Source organism: Heteronotia binoei, chromosome 13, assembly GCF_032191835.1.
Source record: "Heteronotia binoei isolate CCM8104 ecotype False Entrance Well chromosome 13, APGP_CSIRO_Hbin_v1, whole genome shotgun sequence".
NCBI classification, from domain to species: Eukaryota; Metazoa; Chordata; class Lepidosauria; order Squamata; family Gekkonidae; genus Heteronotia; species Heteronotia binoei.
In genome coordinates, this window is record NC_083235.1 from 2,942,391 (window position 1) to 2,970,385 (window position 27,995).

Sequence of the window (27,995 nt, forward strand, 5' to 3'; positions counted from 1 at the left end):
AAATAAAATATATAAAACCATAATTTACATTTTCAGTTTAAAAACGTATTACATAATGCCATAGAATCCAAAGCAGCCATATTCCCCAAGGGAACTGATCTCAGTTTTGGGCCCAGTTGATGGTAGGCAGGTTATTTATATCTACTCAGGAAGGTGGGGTAGAGCTCAGTCATTATCTTGCAGGAGTTTTCCAGGCTGTAACAGCCCTACCCCATCTTCCTGAGTAGATGTAAATTACCTTTCTGCCATCTTCTTCTCACTTTGACACAGAGAGAACTCTAGCCTTCTGTGTTATACCTCTGAGGGTACCAGTCACAGCTGCTGGCGAAACGTCAGGTTCTACAATGCCAAGACCACGGCCATACAGCTTGGAAAATATACAACGCTTAATGAACTCTGGCTGTGAAAGCCTTCAACAACATATTTAACCAGTCCCTCCACTGATGAGAAAACAACACCAGGAACAAGGTCACCCTGGCTCATCTTGTGTCTCTTGATTTCCCAGGTGACATTGATGACGGCTTCTTAGGCGATGACGATATTGTCTCCAGAACGGAATTTCCTGAGAGTTGGTTGTGGCAAGTGGAACGGCTGGATACACCTCCCAATGACCAGGGGTACCTGCCCTTTTGTCTTCTCTCATTTGAACTGGTCCCACAGTCATTCCCCACCCACAGGGGAGGATGCTGAGAACTATAGGGGAGGGGGAGAAGGCAGGCTGGGAGCCTTGTTAAAAGGTTTCAACCCCCTCCCTCAAGCTCCAGTTCTCAGGATTCTTTGGTGGATAAGGTGATATAAAAATGGCATAAATCTACAGTGGGCAGATATAAATTACTTGCCTACCATCTTCTTCTCACTTTGACACAGAGAGAACTCTAGCCTTCTATGTTATACCTCTGAGGATGCCAGTCACATCTGCCGGCGAGACATCAGGTTCTACAATGCCAAATCTACAGTGGTAGATTTAGACCCCCATTTGTTGACGAGCCAAACAATATGGTCACTCTTATGTATAAACCATTCACGAGCTGGGACACCCCCCCCCCCTCATAGTCTCCATATTCTTCCCATATGAGCGAAGTTAAGACCTTCCCATTGTGCCTGTTGGTTGAGCCATCTTTTTATCCAGAAGCAATGGACAGAACCTGGGCCTTCTTGGTGGCGGCTCCATTTATTAAATTTTAATTCACACAGGGAAGACCCTAGTGCTGTGGTGGCAGCTGCTACCAAAAAAAGATTTTTAAAAAATGTGTAATCAAATCTCTCACCTGGTGCTGCCTACTTTCTCACTTGGTGGACAACGTGTCAGTGGGCACATGTATCCATGGGCACCACGGTGGGGACCCCTGGAATAGTTTCTGCCCCTCTGCTTTTCTGCTTCACTGGCTTGCTGTTTGTAGGGCAACCACAGTTCCTCTTCGTACCAGGCCTGGCAACCAGCCACCTGCAGAAAGAAAAAAAGAAGAAATTTGGTTTATATCTCGCCTTTCACTCTGAATCTCAGAGTGGCTCACAATCTCCTTTACGTTCTTCCCCTACAAAAGACACCCTGTGAGTTGGGTGGGGCTGAGAGACTTCTCCAAGAAGCTGCCTTTTTAAGGACAACTCTGTGAGAGCTGAGGGCTGACCCAAGGCCATTCCAGCAGCTGCAAGTGGAGTAGTGAACATAAAAACATAAGAGAAGCCATGTTGGATCAGGCCAATGGTCCCTCCAGTCCAACACTCTATGTCACACAGTGGCAAAAACAAACAGGTGCCATCAAGAGGTCCACCAGTGGGGCCAGGACACCAGAAGCCCTCACCCTGTTGCCCCTCCCAAGCACCAAGAAGACAGAGCATCACTGCCTCAGACATAAGAACATAAGAGAAGCCATGTTGGATCAGGCCAATGGTCCACCCAGTCCAACACTCTGGGTCACACAGTGGCCAAAAAACCCCACGTGCCATCAGGAGGTCCACCAGTGGGGTCAGGACACTAGAAGTCCTTCCACTATTGCCCCTCCCAAGCACCAAGAATACAGAGCATCCCTGCCCCAGACAGAGTTCCAACAATACGCTGTGGCTAATAGCCACTGATGGACCTCTGCTCCATAATGGGGAATCAAACCCAGTTCTCCCAGATAACACTCCACACACTTAACCACTACACCAAACTGGCCCTCAAGACACTGTCTGAAACATGTGGAGTCAGGCTGGAACATTATGTCAGACACACCATTGCGGCTGAAAACAAGGCCTTGAAATTTTTGATTTGGCTTATGTTGCCTGATGCTACAGAGTGGTGCATTTCACACCTGTGCGTCACACTGGCAGAGGGATGGGGAAAACAGGGAAGCCATCACAACCCTCGATGTTCTGGGAAGGGAGGGGGAATCGTTCATGTGACTCCCATTTCCTGCAGCCGCCTTGTGTCTCACTCCAGCTCAAGACCACACCTCTTATCCACCTCCGGATGGGCGTGATGGGGGCACCTTCTCTTTGTATCTAGGCTCTCGTCCAAGACGCTGTCGGTGTTCCTGAAAGATTCCATCACGACTTGGGAGGTGCTGGCGGTGAGCATTTCGAAGACTAAAGGTAAGGCATCTTGTGCGCCAGGCACCAGTGGGACGTGGCTGAGCAAACCACGACGAGCTCCCAGCCTGCTTTGGGAAACGCGGAGGAGCCAAAAGGGGTAGTTGAGGGGACTCCTCTTGTTCCTCTCGCTCCAGGGGTCTGCGTGGCCGACCCTTACGAGATCACGGTGATGAAGGACTTCTTCATCGACCTGCGGGTGCCTTACTCGGTCGTGAGAAACGAGCAGGTGGAGGTTCGGGCTGTCCTCTACAACTATCGGGAACAACCCATCACGGTGAGCTTTGGGATTTTGGCCTGTGGGGGGGGGTGCATTCAGAACTGAGGGAGCTTTTGCCTCTTAAGAGCTGGTTCATGACCAGGGGTGACCAAACTGTGGCTCAGGAGCTCTTTCACACATATTGTGTGGCTCTCGAAGCCCCACCCCACCGGCCGGCTTGGAGAAGGCATTTCTCTCTTTAGATCACTTCTCCAAGCCAAGCCAGGTGGCAGCTTGGAGAATGCATTTAAAGTTGCTTTCTTTCCACCAATCCCTCCCTCCCCATCTATTTGCCTTCCTTCCTTCCATGAACATATGAACATATGGAGCTGCCTTATAATGAATCAGACCCTCTTTGGTCCATCAAAGTCAGTCTTGTCTACTCAGACTGGCAGTGGCTCTCCAGGGTCTCAAGCGGAGGTTTTTCATGCCTACTTGCCTGGACTCCTCTTCGTTGGAGATGCCAGTGGGGATTGAACCTGGGACCTCCTGCTTACCAAGCAGATGCTCTCCCACTGAGCCACAGCCCCATTCATGGCTCTCCAGGGTCTCAAGCTGAGGTTATTCACACCTACTTGCCTGGACCCTTTTTAGTTGGAGATGCCAGGGACTGAACCTGGGACCTTCTGTTTCCCAAGCAGATGCTCTACCACTGAGCCACCGTCCCTCCTATTTTGTAATAAATAATTTATTAATAACACGACCTCCCTCCCTCATGGCTCTTAAACACCTGACATTCATGTCTTACAGCTCTCAAACATATGACATTCATCTCTTACAGCTCTCAAACATCTGACATTTATTCTGTGTGGCTCTTGATTAAGCAAGTTTGGCCACCCCTGGTCATGGCCGATGTTCCCACTAATCTGTGGAGCCCTGTGAGCAAAAATTCTACTTCATGAGCTACTGGTATTAAGGTTGTCAGCCACTGCATAAATTAATTCTCTCGGGGGCCATTTTTCCTGAGCTGAAACAAAGATGTGTGAGCCGGAGGCTAAAAAATTGGGAGCTAGCTCATGCTATCTCAGCTTAGAGCAAAGAAGAAGAAGAAGATATTGGATTTATATCCCGCCCTCCACTCCGAAAAGTCTCAGAGCGGCTCACAATCTCCTTTCCCTTCCTCCCCCACAACAGACACCCTGTGAGGTAGATGAAGATATTGGATTTATATCCCGCCCTCCACTCCAAAGAGTCTCAGAGCGGCTCACAATCTCCTTTCCCTTCCTCCCCCACAACAGACACCCTGTGAGGTAGATGAAGATATTGGATTTATATCCCGCCCTCCACTCCAAAGAGTCTCAGAGCGGCTCACAATCTCCTTTCCCTTCCTCCCCCACAACAGACACCCTGTGAGGTAGATGAAGATATTGGATTTATATCCCGCCCTCCACTCCAAAGAGTCTCAGAGCGGCTCACAATCTCCTTTCCCTTCCTCCCCCACAACAGACACCCTGTGAGGTAGATGAAGATATTGGATTTATATCCCGCCCTCCACTCCAAAGAGTCTCAGAGCGGCTCACAATCTCCTTTCCCTTCCTCCCCCACAACAGACACCCTGTGAGGTAGATGAAATATTGGATTTATATCCCGCCCTCCACTCTAAAGAGTCTCAGAGCGGCTCACAATCTCCTTTCCCTTCCTCCCCCACAACAGACACCCTGTGAGGTAGATGAAGATATTGTATTTATATCCCGCCCTCCACTCCGAAGAGTCTCAGAGCGGCTCACAATCTCCTTTCCCTTCCTCCCCCACAACAGACACCCTGTGAGGTGGGTGGGGCTGGAGAGGGCTCTCACAGCAGCTGCCCTTTCAAGGACAACCTCTGCCAGAGCTATGGCTGACCCAAGGCCATTCCAGCAGGTGCAAGTGGAGGAGTGGGGAATCAAACCCGGTTCTCCCAGATAAGAGTCCACACACTTAACCACTACACCAAACCGGCTGGTCATGACGCCACCTTCAGAGATATGGCAAAGAATCTTGCATTAGTCACTTGTTTCCTATAATATAGTGCAGGGGTGGCCAACAGTAGCTCTCCAGATGTTTTTTTGCCTACAACTCCCATCAGCCCCAGTCATTGGCCATGCTGGCTGGGGCTGATGGGAGTTGTAGGCAAAAAACATCTGGAGAGCTACCATTGGCCAGTGGGTTCCACGCAATGATGAGGCGAGGTGGTAGTGATCATAGCTCTTCAATCAGAAACAGCGTACTACAGCACTGCACTCAAAGACTGAAAACTGGGCCAATGGGGCCAATGATATACACTCAAAGTTCCCGCTGCTAGCATGCTATTGGACCATTCAAACCAGCAGGGGGCTCGTGATTGGAGCAGGACAGCAGGGATTTGGAGCCTGCTGCCTGTTGTTCCTGAGTCCCCAGGCTAAGGCCTACAGACTCCAATGAGCCAGGCAAGAACTCCAAATAATAGTCACCCTTCAGATCACATTTCCTTTCCTTCTGAAAACTGATACCAATTCCCCACTAGCCTTGTCTCGCTCCCACCCTCCTCTTCTCCGCCGGGCTTCTGTCGGATTTTACACAAGCTGCCCCAGGGCTGCAACTCGTTCTGCCTCTTTCTTGCGGCAAGCAAGACCCTCTAAAAACCAGTTTCTGTTTGCTGTGCGAAAGAGGCAAAGTGAGTTGCAGCCCCGGGGCAGTTTGTGCGAAATCCAGCGGAAGCCCCGCAGAGAAGAGGAGGGTGAGAGCGGGATAAGGCTAGTGGGGAATTAGTCTTGGTTTCACAGTATCTTTATTTCAGATACTTCCGTGTGTGTAGCATAGCCAGGAGATCCTCAGTCTAAGATGTAATTTGTTTGAAGGGGGGCGTGAATGCTGCCATCATAGCCAGCTTCAAGAGGGGATTGGATAAATATATGGAGCAGAGGTCCATCAGTGGCTATTAGCCACTGTGTATTGTTGGAATTCTCTGTCTGGGGCAAGTGTTCTCTTGTGTTCTTATGTTCTTTGGCCGCTGTGTGACACAGAGTGTTGGACTGGATGGGCCACTGGCCTGATCCAACATGGCTTCTCTTGTGTTCTTATGTCCTGATGGTGCCTGGGTTTTTTGGCCCCTGCTGGACTGGATGTTGGACTGGATGGGCCATTGTCCTGATCCAACATGGCTTCTCTTGTGTTCTTATGTCTGGGGCAGTGATGCTTTGCTTTCTTGGTGCTTGGGGGGACAAGAGTGGGAGGGGTTTTGGAGTTCTGGCCCCTCTAATGGATCTCCTGATGGCTCCTTGGTTTTTTGGGTCACTGTGTGACACAGAGTGTTGGACTGGATGGGCCATTGTCCTGATCCAACATGGCTTCTCTTGTGTTCTTATGTCTGGGGCAGTGATGCTTTGCTTTCTTGGTGCTTGGGGGGGCAAGAGTGGGAGGGGTTTTGGAGTTCTGGCCCCTCTAATGGATCTCCTGATGGCTCCTTGGTTTTTTGGGTCACTGTGTGGCACAGAGTGGAGGACTGGACGGGCCCTTGGCGTGATCCAACATGGCTTCTCTTATGTTCTTATGTTCTCTTCACGGCTCCCTTTTCCCGTATTTTCAAGACATTGGTTCACCTCTTCCCCATCTTTCTCGGCAGGTGCGGTTAGAACTGGTCCACAACCCGGCCTTCTGCAGCGCTTCCACCGCCAAGGAAAGATACAGGCAGGTTTTCAGCATAAAAGGCCTGTCTTCCAAGGCCGTGCCATTTGTGATTGTCCCTCTCCAAATGGGACTGCATGATATCGAAGTCAAAGGAGCTGTCTGGGGCGAGTACGTGTCGGATGGTGTCAAGAAGAAGCTGAAAGTCGTGGTATGTATGGAGTCAGGGCCTCCAAGGCCTCTTGGAGAAAGGCTGAAATGAGCCAGCTTGTAGAAAATTCTGTTAATAAGCGCATTCTACCTGCCAGTGACTGGCAGCTAGACTTGCCAATCCCCACGTCCCAGAGGGGTTCTCCCTCTTTCCCAGGCTCCTTCCTGCCCCAGTCAGCAGGCCAGCAGGGGGAAGCTCCGCCCCCACAGCTACCATGTGCCTTTCCCCTGCAGAACGCTCAGAGAAAGCTTTCCAAGGCTTCCTTTTTGGATGGTGTGTCTGTTTCCTTAAGGCTGAATGGGGGCGGGGCGAGCAGGCAGAACAACATGGTTGCTCCCAGGAGCTGTGAAAGCAGCCCAGACCCACCGTTGGTTGTACAAGCTTTTCAAAGGTTGTTTGCATAGTGTGACGGAACTGGCCCGATTCTGCCTTCAGACCCGGTCCCGTCAACTCTCTATTGAGTCACCAACTCCTGGAGGGAGCTATTTCTCCTCCGGCCACTTGGGCTCGCTGCCACCACCTGCTCAGTCTAGGGGTTCAGATTGAGAGGAACAGGACTCCCAATCCCCCTCTCCAGCTCTGAGGCCAGGCCTCAAGGTCCTCTGCCACCCTGTACTTGGGTATCACAGAGACCTCAGCACTTCTTCGGGGAACCCCTGGAGGATTGGCACCTTATCCAACTGCATGCCTTCCCCCTTCCCCGGGGCCCCCTTCATAAAGCAGTGTGGTCTAAAGCGGTTGGGGATCTATGTGGTACAGAGTTTGACTGCCAACATTCAAAATAGTAAAAATGTTTAATAAGAAGAGAAAGAAAAAAACAAAAACAAAAACAGTTACATGTAAAAGTTTAGCACAGCACCTGAACAGCAACCAGAGGGACAAATAAAGGTGGATATAAACACATCCTCCCGTCCCTGGTGTAAACTTGCCCTACCTTGTGAATTACTACCTGGGGACCACTCCGCCTCTCCCACAGGCAGGAGCCCACAGACTCGCAACCTCCCTCCTTGAGTGCCAGCCGAGGACTGACCTTTTCCCGCCTCACTCCAATATAAAAACAAAAGAACTTCCTGCCCCTCTAGGAGGCTTTCCTTCTAGAGTTGCTGGTTTAACTCTGGAAGGGAGGGGGGCGGAATGAAGGGAAGGCTAGGCCACAAGCCTGCTTTAGTAGTTTCATGTTCCCCTCCAACCAAGCACCAACATTATCTAAGATGGCGTTTCTCCACACATAGTAAAGGGTAAACTTGAACCTTTGGTTTCCCTGGGTTATTGGAAGTTCAGCAACTCCTGAGTAAATTGCCGCAGTGAGTCCACACGAGTGTGGGATTGCAAACTGTTATATTTTTCCTTCTCTGTGTGTGTGTGTGTGTGTGTGTGTGTGTGTGAGAGAGAGAGAGATTATTTGCAGCTGCTTGGGTGAGAAAATGAAGGCTGTATTCAGGGGAACTGCACTGCTGTGTTGTTATTTATTTATTTTAGAAAAAGTCTCCTGGCTCCACCCCCAAAGTCCCTAGATATTATGAGTTAAATTTGGCAACCCTACCGGCAGCCCAGCCTTGAAATGCTGCCTCAGACAGGGCCGCAAAACCCGTGTTATGCCCCAAATGTGTCTGTGAAGTTTAGTACAGCAACTCACTTGGGCTGTACTTCACCCCCAGTGCGCCCCAGTTCCCCCAGTCTTTGAAGCCGAGGGATGCCTGGTTTTCAAACATGCTATAGAGTCTGGCTAAATAGCCTGGAGAGAACCCTGCAATGAACAGTTATTATGCTCAAATACTAATACAAATTGCAATTGAGTATTTCAATCCAGTATTGTTATTGAAGAGAGCCCCGTGGCGCAGAGTGGTAAAGCTGCAGTACTGCAGTCGGAGCCCTCTGCTCGCGACCTGTGTTCGATCCCAGCAGAAGCTGGTTCAGGTCACCGGCTCCAGGTTGACTCAGCCTTCCATCCTTCCGAGGTCGGTCAATTGAGTCTCTAGCTTGCTGGGGGGAAAGTGTAGAGGACTGGGTAAGGCAAGGGCAAACCACCCCGTAAAAAGTCTGCCGTGAAAACGTTGTGAAAGCGACGTCACCCCAGAGTCGAAACCGACTGGTGCTTGCACAGGGGACTACCTTTGTTTTTTAAATTATTGTTATTGAATCTCACAACAATTTTATAATCGATTCAACAGTTAATGAAGATACGATGCAGACAGCATCTTGTCTATACAACGGTGATTCACAGAAATGGAATGCAAACGGCTCGTTAATCCAAGAATACGATGAGTAGAGTCCACAAAATTAAAGAGCAAAGCTCTATAGATGTGCAAGGACTGGGTGATAATTTTCTTCCACAGCAGACGATATAATTTCCAAAGCAATAGTCGTATTGTGACATGCTTCCCATAACTCTGTGTGTTTCGGACACCCTTCATCTAATTATTTTAATACCTGGAACCGATGCTCAAATGCCTTGAGGAAACTGACAAATATTTATTCATTTATTGCACTTGTATCCCGCCCTCCCCAAATGGACTAATGCACCCGCATTCATTTGAATGGAGTTACCGGAAGCGCATCACGATACGACTATTGCTTTGGAAATTATATCGTCTGCTGTGGAAGAAAATTATCACCCAGTCCTTGCACATCTATAGAACTTTGCTCTTTAATTTTGTGGGCTCTACTTGTATTCTTGGATTAATGATCTGTTTACATTCCATTTCATGAAAGAGGCAGTGCGAAATCCGACAGCAGCCCCGTTGAGAAGAGGAGCGTGAGAGCGGCATAACGCTAGTGGGAAATCGGCTGTGAATCAGACTCTCGGGTCCATCTAAGTCAGTATTGTCTACCTAGACAGGCTGTGGTCCTAGATCTCTCCAGGTCTTAGGCAGAGTTCTTTCACATCATGTACAACTGGCTCCTTAGTGGAGATGCCGGGGATCAAACCTGGGACCTTCTGTGTAGATGAACCGTGGCCCCTGATGAAAGATGGTTTCTATTCTTTCTTCCCTACCAGCCTGAGGGGATGCTGCGAAAGCTTACGACGGTCATTGAGATAGATCCTTCTACAAGAGGAGTCGGTGAGTAACCAGCTTCCTTCTTGAGCACTTCTCTTTTTACTTTCTTGGGGGGAGGAATCCCATAAACATCTTTCTCAGCTTTCAGTCTTTCCACTTACTTTGCGTTAATGTTTCAAGGCAAAGAGGATATACTTCTGTTTGGGAAGTTTCTGACGGGGCTTCTTTTATCCCAGCAGGGTTTGCAGAAAGACATGAACACGTAAGCCTATCGAATTTTGTATCCCACCCCGAACACAAACTTTATAACTTCAGTTCTGCCAGGCTGAGGTCTTCGGAATGAGACCTTTGTGCTCTCCATCCAGTGTTTTTGAACAGTTCGAATTCTAGAAACTGTACATCTCTATCTTTGGGTTCTGGCTCACTTCCAGTCACAACCTGTTTGGCAAAGTGTGGAATGGATGCGCACGAAACCACATATCCTGAATAAAACTTTGTTGGTCTTGAAGAAGATATTGGATTTATATTCTGCCCTGTACTCTGAATCTCAGAGCGGTCAAAATTTCCTTTACCTTCCTCCCCCACAACAGACACCCTGTGAGGTGGGTGGGGCTGAGAGAGCTTTTACAGCAGCTGCCCTTTCAAGGACAACTCTGCAAGTGCTATGGCTGACCCAAGGCCATTCCAGCAGGTGCAAGTGGAGGAGTGGGGAATCAAACCCGGTTCTCCCAAATAAGAGGGCTATGGCTGACCCAAGGCCATTCCAGCAGCTGCAAGTGGAGGAGTGGGGAATCAAACCTGGTTCTCCCAGATAAGAGAGCTCTGGCTGACCCAAGACCATTCCAGCAGCTGCAAGTGGAGGAGTGGGGAATCAAACCTGGTTCTCCCAAATAAGAGGGCTATGGTTGACCCAAGACCATTCCAGCAGCTGCAAGTGGAGGAGTTGGGAATCAAACCCGGTTCTCCCAGATAAGAGAGCTATGGCTGACCCAAGGCCATTCCAGCAGCTGCAAGTGGAGGAGTGGGGAATCATACCCGTTTCTCCCAGATAGAGTGCTCTGGCTGACCCAAGGCCATTCCAGCAGCTACAAGTGGAGGAGTGGGGAATCAAACCCGGTTCTCCCAGATAAGAGAGCTCTGGCTGACCCAAGGCCATTCCAGCAGCTGCAAGTGGAGGAGTGGGGAATCATACCCGTTTCTCCCAGATAGAGTGCTCTGGCTGACCCAAGGCCATTCCAGCAGGTGCAAGTGGAGGAGGGGGGAATCCAAACCGGTTCTCCCAGATAAGAGAGCTATGGCTGACCCAAGGCCATTCCAGCAGGTGCAAGTGGGGGGGGGGGATCAAACCCTGTTCTTCCAGATAAGAGAGCTCTGGCTGACCCAAGGCCATTCCAGCAGCTGCAAGTGGAGGAGATGTATTAAACTGAGACTGTGGGAATTGGAGGAAACGAAATTACGGCCAACTCTCCCTTATACTTGCTCTCCAGCTTCCTTAGGTCTTTATGCTTTTTGTGGCAAAATGCCCAATTATCTATCAGACCTAACCACTCCAAGTCATCGCAGGGCATTTATGTTGGCCAGACTAAACGCGTTTCCCTCCAAAGTTTTACAAGGGAGATATCAGCGAGTCCCTTTAGCCGACAGACTTTGCTCCTGTGGAGCGAATACCCCTGACTCAATCCAGCATATATTGCTTGATTGTTCTTTTTACCATAACCTCCGTAAAGATTTATTTGGCAAGCTTTCTTTTTCTCCAGATTTGTCTATTCTGCCACCCTGTTATTATTTATTGAGTGATACTGAGGGGGTGGTTAGTGAGGCTGTGGCAAAATTTCTGGCTGACATCCTTAAATTTAATTCTGACCATGTTTGAATGTATCTGTAAGCTCGGTTTTATTTTGATTTTATCTCCAATGTTTAAATTTTTATATTCTGTGTATTTTTATCTGAATCTATTATGCCATTAAAGGTTTGGTATGGTATGGTATGGTGGAGGAGTGGGGAATCAAACTTGGTTCTCCCAGATAAGAGTCCACACATTTAACCACTACACAAAGCTGGCTCTCTTGAAGGTGCTATTGGACTCTAACTTTGCTTCAGACCAACACGGCTACCCACCTGGAACTGTTCCCCTTAGACAGTCACCAGTTTCACACTAGGGCTTGTTCCGAGTGGAGAGCCCTTTTGCTCCCGGCGTTTTCCTCTGTTTTCATACCAGCTGCCCGGAGCTGCGAGTTGGCATGCTGCTCTCCAATTGCAAGCAGAAACCACTTGTAAGAGGATCTTGCTTGCCGCGGGAAAGCAGTGTGCCAACTCGCAGCTCTTCAGCAGCTTGTGTGAAGAGAGAAGCACCAGGAGCAAAAGGGCTCTCCACCTGGAACAAGCCTAGTGCGAAATAGGTCAGTCTTTCTTCTAATCTTCTTGATCATTTCTTCTTATATCTTCTTGATCTTTCTCAGCCCTCTGGGTAATAGACCATCCGTGCATGGACTCCCCACTGGCTCCAAAGAAACACTGGCCAACATTGAATGAAGACTCATCTGTAAAGACTGGCAGACAGCTGTGTTTCCGTATCTTACAAGTTTCTTGTTTTCCCTGTTTGTTTCAGATGGAGTCCAGGAACAGAAGGTAATTGCCAAGCCAATCGACGACAAGGTTCCTGACTCAGAAACTGTGACCCAACTCACCATCCAAGGCAAGAACCAGTTGCTTTAAAATACAGGACCACAGGGGAAGAAGTCTAGGGTTGCCAGCCTCCAGGTGGAGCCTGGATAACAGAACTACAACTGCTGTCCAGTTGTCTGAGATCACTTCCCCCGGTGGAAATGGCTGCTTTGGAGGGTGGACTCAGTCTGGTATTATATCAGGGGTGACCAAACTAGCTTAATACAAGAGTCACATAGAATAAATGTCAGATGTTTGAGAGCCACAAGACATGAACATCAGTGTTGGACTGGAGGGGCAATTGGCCTGATCCAACAGGGCTTCTCTTATGTTCTTATGTGACACAGAGTGTTGGATTGGATGGGTTATTGGCCTGATCCAACAGGGCTTCTCTTATGTTCTTATGTGACACAGAGTGTTGGGCTGGAGGGACCACTGGCCTGATCCAACATGGCTTCTCTTATGTTCTTATGTGACACAGAGTGTTGGACTGGATGGGTCATTGGCCTGATCCAACAGGGCTTCTCTTATGTTCTTATGTGACACAGAGTGTTGGATTGGATGGGTTATTGGCCTGATCCAAGATGGCTTCTCTTATGTGACACAGAGTGTTGGGCTGGAGGGACCGCTGGCCTGATCCAACATGGCTTCTCTTATGTTCTTATGTGACACAGAGTGTTGGACTGGATGGGTCATTGGCCTGATCCAACAGGGCTTCTCTTATGTTCTTATGTGACACAGAGTGTTGGATTGGATGGGTTATTGGCCTGATCCAACATGGCTTCTCTTATGTTCTTATGTGACACAGAGTGTTGGGCTGGAGGGACCACTGGCCTGATCCAACATGGCTTCTCTTATGTTCTTATGTGACACAGAGTGTTGGACTGGATGGGTCATTGGCCTGATCCAACAGGGCTTCTCTTATGTGACACAGAGTGTTGGACTGGATGGGTCATTGGCCTGATCCAACAGGACTTCTCTTATGTTCTTATGTGACACAGAGTGTTGGACTGGATGGGTCACTGGCCTGATCCAACAGGGCTTCTCTTATGTTCTTATGTGACACAGAGTGTTGGATTGGATGGGCCATTGGCCTGTTCCAACATGGCTTCTCTTATGTTCTTATGTGACACAGAGTGTTGGACTGGAGGGGCCACTGGCCTGATACAACATGGCTTCTCTTATGTTCTGATGGCACTTGGGGTTTTTTGGCCACTGTGTGACGCAGAGTGTTGGACTGGATGGGCCCTTGGCCTGATCCAACATGGCTTCTCTTATGTTCATAGTGGGGGGCGGGGGATTCATGCAGGGGAGTGCGGCAATCCAGCAAAGAACTGTGGCTGCTCACGGTCTGGGAAGTATGCCATCTTGATCCACCAGTCCCACTGTCCCTCTGCCCACATGCCCACTTTTTGGGGGCTTTTTTTTGTCCAGGGAATCCTGTGGCCCAGATTGTTGAAGATTCCATCGATGGGTCCAACCTGAACCATCTCATCATCACCCCTTCCGGCTGCGGGGAGCAGAACATGATCCGCATGACTCCAACGGTGATCGCCACCCACTATCTTGATGCCACCGGGCAGTGGGAGAAGATCGGGGTGGGGCGCCGGGCTTTCGCAGTCCAGCAAATCATGCTAGGTAAGGACCATGAAGGTTTCTCAGACTAGGCCAGGGCTCCCTGAACAATTTGAGCCTGTGGACCCTTTTCTTACTCAGGGTAATGGGCACCGCCGCAAAATGGCTGCTGCAGGAGGTGGTACCAGCCGCAAAATGGCCATCACAGGAGGCGGAACCTGGAAATCTCACAGACGTGTTCTGAACCTTGTTGGTCTCCTGTGAATGTATTGTAAAGACAGGGTTCCAGTGATAAATAAGCCTCCAAACTGAAGGACAGACGGATGAAACGTCTCGATATCTGGAACAGACGTCTTTGGAAGGGCTTCTTTTAGTTCCATGAACTAAATACTGGACTGTTGTCACTCCTTTGTGATTGGAAAGACTGCTTTTGAACTGCCTTCTGTGAATGTTTTTTTTTTGCTACATGCTCTTTTCTATGTGAAGTACTCTGCGCAAGCCTGGTCAGAACACCACTGATCTCTACATTACACTGTCTTCTTGTTTAAAATTTATGGTGTCTCATAGCAGTTTGGAGGCCCTCCCCCCATTTCAGGGTCATCTGAAAGCATGCGGGGGGGGAGGGAAATGTCTGCTGGGCATTCCATTATTCACGATGGAGACCCATGCCCATAGTGTATAATAGAGAATTGATCTGTGGATATCTGGGGCTCTGGAGGGGGCTGTTTTTTTTTTAGTTAGGGGAGCAAAATTTGCAGCACAGCATCTGACACTTCTCCTCAAAACACCCTCCAAGTTTCAAAAGGATTAGACCAGGGGATCTGATTCTATGAGCCCCCAAAGAAAGTGCCCCTGTCCTTTATTTCTCATGGAGGGAAGGCATTTAAAAGGAGCCAGAACTTCCTTTGGAGTGCAATCATGCTCGTCACAACCTTGCTTCTGGCTCCACCCCCAATGTCTCCTGGCTCCACCCCCACAGGCTCCTGGCTCCAACCCTAAAGTCCCCAGATATTTCTTGAATTGGACTTGGCAACCCTGGGGAAAGCCACGTGCAGGGAAAAAACACTCTGGGAAAGAGAAGTGAGAGGGAATAAAACCAATTGTGTGATGGCAGCTGCTGTTGAGATAATATTATTTCAATCTGCACAGCCGATGAGACTTTCCGTGACCAATCAGAAACCCTGCCGGCCTCCCCCACTTTCTAAGACAGCCAGTTTGGTGTAGTGGTTAAGTGTGCGGACTCTTATCTGGGAGAACCGGGTTTGAGTCCCCACTCCGCCACTTGCACCTGCTGGAATGGCCTTGGGTCAGCCACAGCTCTGGCAGAGGTTGTCCTTGGAAGGGCAGCTGCTGTGAGAGCCCTCTCAGCCCCACCCACCTCGCAGGGTGTGGGGAAGGGAGGTAAGGAGATTGTGAGCCACTCTGAGACTCTGAGTGGGCGGAATATAAATCCAATGTCGCCATCTTCTTCTTCTTCTAAAAATACTTGGAAGGCCCCAGGAGAAAGGTGCTAGTGTGGGACCATGTTGAAGTGGGGACCCCTCCCAGCTCAGGAAAGGAGCACAGCAGAGGGAGAGGCGATGAGTCCACCTGTTGAGATGCAAGCTTGGGGAAAAGGCGGGGCACGATCTCATATGCTGTCTGCTGCCTCTCCCCTTTTCAGGTTACACACAGGAACTGGCGTACAAGAAATCAGACCACTCCTACGCTGCATATCCTAGACACCCATCTAGCACTTGGTAAGTGTGGCTATGCCCAATTCACCAGCAGACTGGCATTTTAATGGCCTGGGCTAGAGGTTGCAGCAATCCATGCCGGGCTGCTGGGAGGAATTTCAGGCTCTCCTTCATATATCCTGCCCTTCCCTCTTGCATTTAAAGCGATTACAAAGTATCACTAATTAAACAAATCTGGTAACTTTTTAGATGGTTATTTATACCATAGAGTCCAAGGGTGGCCAACGGTAGCTCTACAGATGTTTTAGAGTCAAGCAATTCTTAGTACTTCTTTATGAACATACATTAGATGACCACGCAGGATTTACAAGGCAACACCTCATGTACATAACAGTGGCATACAAACAAATCAGAACATTCCACAGATAGGTGAAAGGACAAGAGGTCCACACATTTATATGGTGCCAAAGTCCATACGATCCAGAAAATTACTGTCTCGTGACAAAGTTCCGGTGTCAATTTCCAAGGCAAAAGTTCTCCTAAGCGGCTTGTGCTGCAGTCTGGTAATTTAAACTGGGAAAACAGTGCCATTTGTAAGTAATTGATCAGCAATCGGGCGCATATTCTATGGAGCAGTGGTTCCAGGACTCTATGGTATAAATAAGCCGCTTGAGAACTTTTGCCTTGGAAATTGGCATGCATTTTGAATGAATAGCGTTGTGCTTCCAGAAAAAGTACTTTTGTCAGACAAAGAGTTGTCATCGAAACACGACTGTTTACCAGAAACGTGTCACAAGACAGTAATTGGAGGGACGGTGGCTCAGTGGTAGAGCATCTGCTTGGGAAGCATAAGGTCCCAGGTTCAATCCCTGGCATCTCCAACTAAAAGGGTCCAGGCAAATAGGTGTGAAAAACCTCAGCTTGAGACCCTGGAGAGCTGCTGCCAGTCTGAGAAGACAATACTGACTTTGATGGACCCAGGGTTCGAATCAGTAGAAGGCAACTTCATATGTTCAGGGAGGGATGGTGGCTCAGTGGTAGAGCATCTGCTTGGGAAGCATAAGGTCCCAGGTTCAATCCCTGGCATCTCCAAAAAAGGCAAATAGGTGTGAAAAACCTCCGCTTGAGACCCTGGAGAGCCGCTGCCAGTCTGAGAAGACAAGACTGACTTTGATGGACCAAGGGTCTGATTCAGTGTAAGGCAGCTTCATATGTTCATATGTTCTGGATCATATGGGCTTTGGCACCATATAAATGTGTGGACCTCTTGTCCTTTCACATATCTGTGGAATGTTCGGATTTGTTTGTATGCCACTGTTATGTACATGAAGTGTTGCCTTGTAAATCCTGTGCGGTCATCTAATGTATGTTCATAAAGAAGTACTAGTAATTGCTTGACTCTTTGGTATAAATAACCATCTAAAAAGTTATCAAGTTTGTTTAATTAGTGATATTTTGTAATCACTTTAAAAGCACGGTGTTCTCCTAGCTTTCTATTCTCCGTTGCTTTCCCCCTTTTGTTTGTTGCTTCCCTCTTGCATGGCAGTATCAGCAACTCCTTCTGGATTTGCAGCAAAGCATACTGTGCTATTCCTTCCAAGGTGGCCTTTCATGGCTTCCTCTTTCTCTGCAGGCCAAGTAGGATTGCCAGCCTCCAGGTGGTAGCAAGCCCAAGAGTTCCACAGAACGAAAGCACTGCCGACAATACTGTGAATTTAGGGGGAGGGGTTTGTGAGTTTCCTGCATTGTGGGGGGGGGGGGGGGGGTTGGACTAGATGACCCTAGAGTTCCCTTCCAACTCTGGGATTCTATGAATACCAAACCATGGAATAATAAGATATATTCACACTATTTCAAAATGCATAACAAGTTATAATATCTCAAACTGAACATAAGAACATAAGAGAAGCCATGTTGGGTCAGGCCAGTGGCCCATCCAGTCCAACACTCTGTGTCACACAGTGGCCAAAAAACCCAGGTGCCATCAGAACATAAGAGAAGCCATGTTGGATAAGGCCTGTGGCCCATCCAATCCAACACTGAGGGTGTTTTCGCACTTACCTTTTACTGGCGCGAGTACCCTCCTGACGCCGGCGAATCTGCAGGGATTTCGCACCAGAAGCGCCGGCGCACCCAGAAGCGCCGGCGCACCCAGAAGCGCCGGCAACTTCCGTCGCTAAGCCAGCGCAAACGTTTTCCTGCATCTTTGCGATTTCCATTTGCGCTGGCTTAGCGACGGAAGTTGCCGGCGCTTCTGGGTGCGCCGGCGCTTCTAGTGCGAAATCACTGCAGATCCGCCGGCGTGAGGAGGGTCGTGGCGCCAGTAAAACGTGAGTGCGAAAACACTGTCTGTGTCACACAGTGACCAAAAAACCCAGGCACCATCAGGAGGTCCATCAGTGGGGCTAGGACACTAGAAGTCCTCACACTGTTGCCCCCCAAGCACCAAGAATACAGAGGGTCACTGCCCCAGACACAAGAACTTAAGAGAAGCCATGTTGGGTCAGGCTAATGGCCCATCCAACACTCTGTGGCACACAGTGGCCAAAAAACCCAGGTGGCATCAGGAGGTCCACCAGTGGGGCCAGGACACTGTTGCCCTCCCAAGCACCAAGAATACAGAGGATCACTGCCCCAGACAGAGAGTTCCAACTATACACTGTGGCTGATAGCCACTGATGGACCTCTGCTCCTTATTTTTATCCAAACCCCTCTTGAAGGTGGTTATGCTTGTAGCCGCCACCTCCTGTGGCAATGAGTTCCATGTGTTAATCACCCTTTGGGTGAAGAAGTACTTCCTTTTATCCATTCTAACCCAACTGCTCAGCAATTTCATTGAATGTCCATGAGTTCTCATATTGTGAGAAAGGGAGAAAAGTACTTCTTACTCTACCTTCTCTCTCCCATGCATAATCTTGTAAACTTCTATCATGTCACATTTCTCCAAGCTAAAAAATCCCAAGCTTTTTAACCTTTCTTTGTAGGGAAAGTATTCCAACCTTTTAATCATTCTAGTTTCCCCTTTCTGCACTTTTCCCAATGCTATAATATCTTTTTGAGGTGTGGTGACCAGAATTGTACACAGTACTCCAAATGAGGCCGCATCATCAATTTATACAGGGGCATTATGATACTGGCTGATTTGTCATGCCACAGTTCCATGATGTGTGTAGAAAAGAGCTTCCCAGACTTTTTGAGGTTGTGTGCACCTTTGGAATCCTGACCCAGGGTGGTGGGTGCAACTACAAAATGGTTGCCATAAGATGCGGAGCAGCCACAAAATGCTGCAGCCACCTCACAAGAAAAGTCCAAGTGCAGGGGAGAAGAAGGGTAATGAAAAATACACTAAAAAAGAGAAGTGAGAGAGGCTAAAACCAGCACTATCTGATCAGTGATCAGATAGATGGTTTGTTCTATCCTGAGAACTGGGAGTTGGTTGGGCTAACGAACCACCTTCCTTTCAGGCTAACGGCATACGTTGCAAAGGTCTTTGCCATGGCTAAATCTGTCGCGAGAAGTATTGATACGAATGTCATCTGCGGAGCTGTGAAATGGCTGATTCTGGAAAAGCAAAAGCCAGACGGAATGTTCCAAGAAGACTCCCCAGTACTCAGCAGATCTATGCAGGTAGGTTTGGTTTCAGCTGTGAATGCTTGTCCTAGCTAAGTGCAGGGTTTTCCAGGTTCCCAATTTGGCAGAATGCAGCACAAGAAATGCTGTTGTTGTGTTAGAGCCAATGGAGCTCATGAGGCCTTCGCCTTCTGCTGATAGTTTCCAGGTGGCAGTTTGGGGGAGGCTCATGGAAATAATATATCTATTGATGGTCTTTTTTTTAAAAAAAAAAAAAAAGCAACCAGAAGTCTGTGACATCTGGTGGTGGGAATGGCAGGTAGAAAGGGGAATGCTGCTGCATGAGATACAGAATATAATCCGAGAGAGGTCACTATAATGGATAATACAACAAAAAATGGAAGCTAGTGACCAATTCACTAAGAAGTATATAGAAACCAGTCCAAATGTCCAAAACATGTACATTCAAGTCTCAAAATAGTGCGGTGACAAGCCAGTCGATTAAGCCTCATACTGAGCTGTGGCCGATGTGAAATTGCTGCTGGAGATGCTCTGCGTCTCCCTTTTTGAAAAAATTGTGTAAAGAATCTATATAATTGAATCAATATTGGTCCCAGGTCTGATGAAGACTGGAAAGAAACAAGGACTTATCAAAGATTTCAGGTTTTCATGGCTGGCATCATCATTAGGGTTTGTAGAATCTTTCGGGCTCAAGTGCCATGTTCTACTGGAGAAAGTTTCTCTTCCAGACGTTTCGTTCTCAGCTGCGGAGAACATCCTCAGTGGCGTTGCAGCCGGAGCAGGCGTTCTGACCTCAATGCACAGCAGCCAAGAAGGTCTGAGCGCCTGCTCCGGCTGCAACGCCACTGAGGATGTTCTCCGCAGCTGAGAACGAAACGTCTGGAAGGAAAACTTTCTCCAGTAGAACACTTGAGCCCGAAAGATTCTACAAACCCCTAAACAAGGACTTAATCGATTGGCTCGTCACCACACTGCTTTGGGGCTTGAATGTACACGTTTTGGACAATTGGACTGGTTTCTATATACTTCTTAGTCAATCGGTCACCAGCTTGCATTTTTTGTTGCGCTGCACAAGATAAAGCATTGGAGTGGGCAAGGTGGGAAAATCCACGCATTGCCCAAATTTGCTTTCGGCATGCTTAGATGAGGGCATTGGGCAAAACGCGTTGGGCAAACTGCACGGTGGATCCAGGGGAGAACTAGAAGAGGGTCAGTCAGATGACAGTGTCACTCAGTAGCTCCCTCCCACCCCAAAGAACTTCTTCAGTTTGGAAGGACCTTACCAGACTTCTGATCTGCTGTCTCTGGCTTTCTGCGCTGACGCTTCTTTTCTCGCGCCTGCACCCACGGCTGGCTCTGCCACTAGGCAAACTAGGTGATCACCTAGGGTGCTGGTCTTCTGGGGGTACTGGACTGAGTGCCCCCCCATGTGACTTGGTAATGTTATCAATGTGGCCTGGGGAGCACGGAATGCCAGAAGTCAGCCTTGTCTAGGGTGCCAGGCAGTCTAAGGCTGGCCCCAACCGCACCATCCCTGTTCTGGAGGGCTTAGGAGTTTTTAATTTTAATTAATACTGCATAAAAGGGCTGAGTGTTCCCCCTCTTTTCCTAGGGAGGCTATCATGGTGCGGAACCACAGGTGTCGTTAACGGCCTTCGTCCTGGTGGCCCTGCTGGAGACAGGCGGACTCTGCAGAGAGCAAATCAACGTGAGTGGCTTTGGATGCAGCCACACCCCAACCGTTTCCCCATTCTTGCCCCTGGGTCTGCAGGCCCGAAACTTAAGAACATAAGAGAAGCCATGTTGGATCAGGCCAATGGCCCATCCAGCCCAACACTCTGTGTCACATAAGAACATAAGAGAAGCCATGCTGGATCAGGCCAGTGGCCCATCCAGTCCAACACTCTGTGTCACATAAGAACATAAGAGAAGCCATGTTGGATCAGGCCAATAGCCCATCCATTCCAACACTCTGTGTCACATAAGAACATAAGAGAAGCCATGTTGGATCAGGCCAGTGGCCCATCCAGTCCAACACTCTGTATCACATAAGAACAGAAGAGAAGCCATGTTGGATCAGGCCAGTGGCCCATCCAGTCCAACACTCTGAGTCACATAAGAATATAAGAGAAGCCATGTTGGATCAGGCCAAGGGCCCATCCAGTCCAACACTCTGTGTCACATAAGAACATAAGAGAAGCCATGTTGGATCAGGCCAATAGCCCATCCATTCCAACACTCTGTGTCACATAAGAACATAAGAGAAGCCATGTTGGATCAGGCCAGTGGCCCATCCAGTCCAACACTCTGAGTCACATAAGAATATAAGAGAAGCCATGTTGGATCAGGCCAAGGGCCCATCCAGTCCAACACTCTGTGTCACAGAAGAACATAAGAGAAGCCATGTTGGATCAGGCCAATGACCCATCCAGTCCAACACTCTGTGTCACATAAGAGAAGCCATGTTGGATCAGGCCAATGGCCCCTCCAGTCCAACACTCTGAGTCACATAAGAACATAAGAGAAGCCATGTTGGATCAGGCCAATGGCCCATCCAGTCCAACACTCTGTGTCACATAAGAACATAAGAGAAGCCATGTTGGATCAGGCCAATGGCCCATCCAGTCCAATACTCTGTGTCACACAGTGGCCCAAAAAATTATATATATTTATACACACACACACATATATATACACACTGTGGCTAATAGCCACTGATGGACCTCTGCTCCATATTTTTATCTAACCCCCTCTTGAAGCTGGCTATGCTTGTAGCTGCCGCCACCTCCTGTGGCAGTGAATTCCACATGTTAATCACCCTTTGGGTGAAGAAGTACCTCGTTTTATCCATTCTAACCCGACTGCTCAGCAATTTCATTGAGTGCCCACCAGTTCTTGTATTGTGAGAAAGGGAGAAAAGTACTTCTTTCTCTACCTTCTCCATCCCATGCATAATCTTGTAAACCTCTCTCATGTCACCCCTCAGTCGACGTTTCTCCAAGCTAAAGAGCCCTAAGCATTTAAACCTTTCTTCATAGAGGAAGAGTTCCAAACCTGTAATCATTCTTGTTGCCCTTTTCTGGACTTTTTCCAGTGCTATAATATCCTTTTTGAGGTGCAGTGACCAGAACTGCATACAGTCCTCCAAATGAGACTGCACCATCGATTTATACAGGGGCATTATGATACTGGCTGATTTGTTTTCAGTTCCCTTCCTAAGAATTCCCAGCATGGTGATGCCTGACAGCAACCCACCTGAACAGCTATGGGGTGCCTCCTTCAATCATCTGAGCGGAACTTTGCTGATGTTCTTTTGGGTCCTTTCTTATTTTCTCCATTTCATGCTGTTCAAGATCTGGCTTTCAGGAAATCTAAAACGGGGTTCCCCAACATGAAGAAGAGGAAGAAAACTATAGATTTATACCCTGCCCTTCTCTCTGAATCAGAGTCTCAAAGCGTCTTACAATCTCCTTTATCTTCTTCCTGCACAACAGACACCCTGTGAGGTGGGCAGGGCTGAGAGAGCTCTTACATTAGCTTCCCTTTCAAGGACGACTCCTATGAGAGCTATGGCTGACCCAAGGCCATTCCAGCAGTTCCAAGTGGAGGAGTGGGGAAGAAGACTGCAGATTTATACCCCGCCCTTCTCTCTGAATCAGAGACTCAGGTGGTGCTGAGAGAGCTGACAGAACCTGCCCTTTCAAGGACAGCTCTGCCAGAGTTATGGCTGACCCAAGGCCATTCCAGCAGCTGTGAGGGGAGGGGTGGGGAATCAAACCCGGTTCTCCCAGATAAGAGTCCGCACACTTAAACAGTACGCCAAACTGGCTCTCGTGTGCAAGGGCTCCGAGAGCAACACCATGTGTGTGTGAGAGCCACCTGTTTGGTCACCCCTATAAAATGTCTGATGATTAGTCCCTAAAGTCTTCTAACATACAGATCTCTTGGCTTTCCCATATAGATTTTTGACAACAGCATCTCCAAAGCTGCTGGGTATCTAGCCAGAAGGTACGAATCACTGCAAAGGCCTTACACCGTGGCCCTGACCTCGTATGCGTTAGTCCTCGCAGGGAAGCTGGACCATGACAGGGTACTGATGGGAGCCTCAACAGGTACGTTTGTAGCTCTTGATGATTTCTGAGGGCCAGCCATTGAGGAAAGGTTGAAGGACCTGGGATGTTTAGAAGAAGAAGATGAAGAAGAAGATATTGGATTTATATCCCGCCCTCCACTCCGAAGAGTCTCAGAGTGGCTCACAATCTCCTTTACCTTCCTCCCCCACAACAGACACCCTGTGAGGTAGATGAAGATATTGCATTTATATCCCGCCCTCCACTCCGAAGAGTCTCAGAGCGGCTCACAATCTCCTTTCCCTTCCTCCCCCACAACAGACACCCTGTGAGGTAGATGAAGATATTGGATTTATATCCCGCCCTCCACTCCGAAGAGTCTCAGAGTGGCTCACAATCTCCTTTACCTTCCTCCCCCACGACAGACACCCTGTGAGGTAGATGAAGATATTGGATTTATATCCCGCCCTCCACTCCGAAGAGTCTCAGAGCGGCTCACAATCTCCTTTACCTTCCTCCCCCACGACAGACACCCTGTGAGGTAGATGAAGATATTGGATTTATATCCCGCCCTCCACTCCGAAGAGTCTCAGAGCGGCTCACAATTTTCTTTCCCTTCCTCCCTCACAACAGACACCCTGTGAGGTAGATGAAGATATTGGATTTATATCCCGCCCTCCACTCTGAAGAGTCTCGGAGCGGCTCACAATCTCCTTTCCCTTCCTCCCCCACAACAGACACCCTGTGAGGTAGATGAAGATATTGGATTTATATCCTGCCCTCCACTCCAAAGAGTCTCAGAGCGGCTCACAATCTCCTTTCCCTTCCTCCCCCACAACAGACACCCTGTGAGGTAGATGAAGATATTGGATTTATATCCTGCCCTCCACTCCAAAGAGTCTCAGAGCGGCTCACAATCTCCTTTCCCTTCCTCCCCCACAACAGACACCCTGTGAGGTGGGTGGGGCTGGAGAGGGCTCTCATAGCAGCTGCCCTTTCGAGGACAACCTCTGCCAGAGCTATGGCTGACCCAAGGCCATTCCAGCAGCTGCAAGTGGAGGAGTGGGGAATCAAACCCGGTTCTCCCAGATAAGAGAGCTATGGGTGACCCAAGGCCATTCCAGCAGGTCCAAGTGGAGGAGTGGGGAATCAAACCCAGTTCTCCCAGATAAGAGTCCACACACTTAACCACTACACCAAACTGGCTGTCCTGGAGAGGAGGCGGCTGAGAGGTGATAGGATCACCAAGTCCTTGAAGGGCTGTCCTATAGAGGATGAGGTGGAATTGTTTTCTGTGGGCCCGGAAGGTAGGACCAGAACCAACAGGTTGAAATTAAATCAAGAGTTTCCGGCTCAACATTAGGAAGAACTTCCTAACAGTTAGCAGCTTAATGCAAGTTAATTCAAGTCTCGAAGCTTCAAGTTACTGTGAGCAACTTAGTGCAATGCAACTTGCATTAAAGTTGCTCACAGTGGCTTGAAGTTTGGAGACTTGAATTTCTCGGCGTTCCTACTCTTGTCTCTGAAATTGATTACTTGATGCCTGAAGAAGCAATTGTGAAACAAGGCAATAGTACACCCTTGTTGCAATAACTGGACTGCTGGCTGCCTTAAAATTTGAATCTACTTGGACCCATCACCCATCATTCTCCAGAGCCGCATCAGACCTTTCATCAAGGAAACAGCATTGGACTGCTTTAAAAACTGGACTTGATTTCTGATGGCTGCTTTGGGATGTTCTGTTTCCTAAATTATTGAGTTGTGCCTGTGCTTTATGTTACATAGAATACACTAAACTTTTGATGATATTGTTATTGTTTCTTTAGTGTCTGAGGCCGGGAATCACGGAAGCTTTGTGCTTCCAGAGAGCCAGTTTGATGTAGTGGTTAAGTGTGCGGTCTCTTATCTGGGAGAACCGGGTTGATTCCCCCACTCCACGTACACCTGCTGGAATGGCTTTGGGTCAGCCAGAGCTCTCGTAGGAGTTGTCCTTGAAAGGGCAGCTGCTTGGAGAGCCCTCTCAGCCCCACCCACCTCACAGGGTGTCTGTTGTGGGGGAGGATGAGAGCCAATTTGGTGTAGTGGTTAAGTGTGCGGACTCTTATCTGGGAGAACCTGGTTTGATTCCCCACTCCTCCACTTACACCTGCTGGAATGGCCTTGGGTCAGCCACAGCTCTCGTAGGAGTTGTCCTCAAAAGGGCAGCTGCTTGGAGAGCCCTCTCAGCCCCACCCACCTCACAGCGTGTCTGTTGTGGGGGAGGAAGAGAGCCAGTTTGATGTAGTGGTTAAGTGTGCGGACTCTTATCTGGGAGCAACTGCGAATGAAAACCCAGGGGTCTGGGTGGGAGCCTGGGCTTCTTAGGAGGAAGAGTTGATACGCCCCAAAGATCTGAAGCCTGATTGCCCGGACCTAGATGGCCCAAGCTGAAGCCAGATGTCATCAGATCTCAGAAGCCCAGCAGCATGGGCCCCGGTTAGTACGTAGATGGGAGACCACCAAGGAAGAAGAAGAAGATATTGGATTTATATCCCGCCCTCCACTCCGAAGAGTCTCAAAACGGCTCACAATCTCCTTTCCCTTCCTCCCCCACAACAGACACCCTGTGAGGTAGATGAAGATATTGGATTTATATCCCGCCCTCCACTCCGAAGAGTCTCAGAGCGGCTCACAATCTCCTTTCCCTTCCTCCCCCACAACAGACACCCTGTGAGGTAGATGAAGATATTGGATTTGTATCCCGTCCTCCACTCCGAAGAGTCTCAGAGCGGCTCACAATCTCCTTTCCCTTCCTCCCCCACAACAGACACCCTGTGAGGTAGATGAAGATATTGGATTTATATCCTGCCCTCCACTCCGAAGAGTCTCAGAGCGGCTCACAATCTCCTTTCCCTTCCTCCCCCACAACAGACACCCTGTGAGGTAGATGAAGATATTGGATTTATATCCCGCCCTCCACTCCAAAGAGTCTCAGAGCGGCTCACAATCTCCTTTACCTTCCTCCTCCACAACAGACACCCTGTGAGGTGGGTGGAGCTGGAGAGGGCTCTCCCAGCAGCTGCCCTTTCAAGGACAACCTCTGCCAGAGCTATGGCTGACCCAAGGCCATTCCAGCAGCTGCAAGTGGAGGAGTGGGGAATCAAACCCGGTTCTCCCAGATAAGAGTCCACACACTTAACCACTACACCAAACCGGCTCTCCGGAAGTCCAAGGTTGCAATGCAGAGGTAGGCAAGGGCAGACCACCCCTGAACATCTCTTGCTTTGTAAACTCTATGGCAGGGGCATCGAACTGCTTTGTTATAAGGGCTGGGTCTGACATAAATGAGACCACGTTGGGCCGGGCCCTGTGTGTCCCTACTTAAGATTAGGTAGCAGAGATGTGAACTTTATAAAGGACACAAATGCAATTAAAGGGTTTTTTTAAAAAAATAAACTTAAAATAAAACATGCTTAAAACACTTGCACTCGTTGGTCTTAAAGGTGCTTTCTTTGTATCTTTCCCCTGGGATCCAAGGAACTGGGCAAAGGAAGCTCTGGCTCTTTCCTTCCTTCCCCAGGGACCAGGAGGGGGAGGAGCCTCAGCCAATAGAAGGAAGAAAGGCTTGGCTTAGTAGCTCTGCTGTGCGTTTGAGAGAGCCTGGCAAAGCAAACTCTGCCTCCCCCCCTTCCTCCCCAAGGGAGGAGCCTCAGCCAATGGAGAAAATAGAGGCTTTGCTCTGTAGCTCTTGTGCGATTGAGCAAGCCTCGCAAAGCAAGCTGTTATGCAGAAGGAGCAAGAAAGACGGAGAAGGAAGCAGAGGACAGCCAGTTGCTCGGGGGTCCGATAGGAGCCCTCCGAGGGCCTGATTTGGCCTCCGGGCCGCATGTGTGTCACCCCTGAGATCACCATAAATTGGCTGTGGCTTGATGGCATTTTCCACTTCTACATTCCTCTGTCGCTACTTAGGTGGAGACCGGTGGGAAGAAGCCAACGCTCGCACCTACAACATCGAAGGCACCTCCTACGCTCTTCTGGCCCTGCTGAAGCTGAGGAAGTTTGAGGAGGCTGGTCCCGTCGTAAGATGGCTGACCCAGCAGAAATATTATGGGGGGACCTACGGCCACACTCAGGTGAGCGGCTGCGTCACTGTCCTTTGGGGGCGGGCCTTAGGGTTGCCAACTGAAGGTGGGGAAATTTCTGGAGGTACTGAGGGTGGAGCCTTGGGAGGGTGGAGTTTGGGCAGGGGATAACGGCTTAGAGTCCAGCCTCCAAAGTAGCTAGTTTCTCCAGGGAAACCGATCCCTGTCACCTGGGGATCAGTTGTAATTCCAGGAGATCTCCAGACCCCACCTGGAATTCGCAACGCAAACACAACCTTCAGGTTATAGCGACAAATAACTATGTAATAAACAGTACAATGAAGTCCCATACAAGATCACAGTCTCTTCTCATTATTCAGAATTCATAAGGAAGTCCATACTCTTCTTGTTCTCAAAGGACTTGCAACTAAGGCTGTGATAAAACCCAATTCCACCCCCAGAGCTTGCAAACGGATGTCTTCGTGCAATAATAAGAAAAAATCCCATATCAATTTATTCACTGCGTCATAAACTCAAAAAAGGCTAGATTACTGTAACTCTCTCTACATGGGGCTGCCCTTGACCCTCCTCCGGAAACTCCAGCTGGTGCAGAACGCTGCTGCGCGGGTGTTGACTTCGTCGCCTGACTTCGTCAGCCATAGCTCTGACAAAGCTGTCCTTGAAAGGGCAGCTGCTGTGAGAGCTCTCTCAGCCCCACCCACCTCACAGGGTGTCT

General features: G+C 49.0%; 1 protein-coding gene across 1 annotated transcript in view; it reads left to right on the forward strand.

Annotated features, from left to right (window-relative positions):
• The window catches only part of LOC132581421 (A.superbus venom factor 1-like), a 106,715-nt gene that overhangs the window by 51,425 nt on the left and 27,295 nt on the right, over window positions 1-27,995 (forward strand). Inside the window, exons 18-29 of the mRNA XM_060252663.1 lie at window positions 506-617; window positions 2,489-2,574; window positions 2,709-2,848; window positions 6,411-6,623; window positions 9,622-9,685; window positions 12,231-12,317; window positions 13,721-13,924; window positions 15,525-15,600; window positions 19,002-19,164; window positions 20,741-20,836; window positions 23,090-23,240; window positions 27,147-27,310. Of these exons, the coding sequence (XP_060108646.1) occupies window positions 506-617; window positions 2,489-2,574; window positions 2,709-2,848; window positions 6,411-6,623; window positions 9,622-9,685; window positions 12,231-12,317; window positions 13,721-13,924; window positions 15,525-15,600; window positions 19,002-19,164; window positions 20,741-20,836; window positions 23,090-23,240; window positions 27,147-27,310 (1,556 nt within the window). The remainder of the gene's footprint in view (window positions 1-505; window positions 618-2,488; window positions 2,575-2,708; window positions 2,849-6,410; window positions 6,624-9,621; window positions 9,686-12,230; window positions 12,318-13,720; window positions 13,925-15,524; window positions 15,601-19,001; window positions 19,165-20,740; window positions 20,837-23,089; window positions 23,241-27,146; window positions 27,311-27,995) is intronic.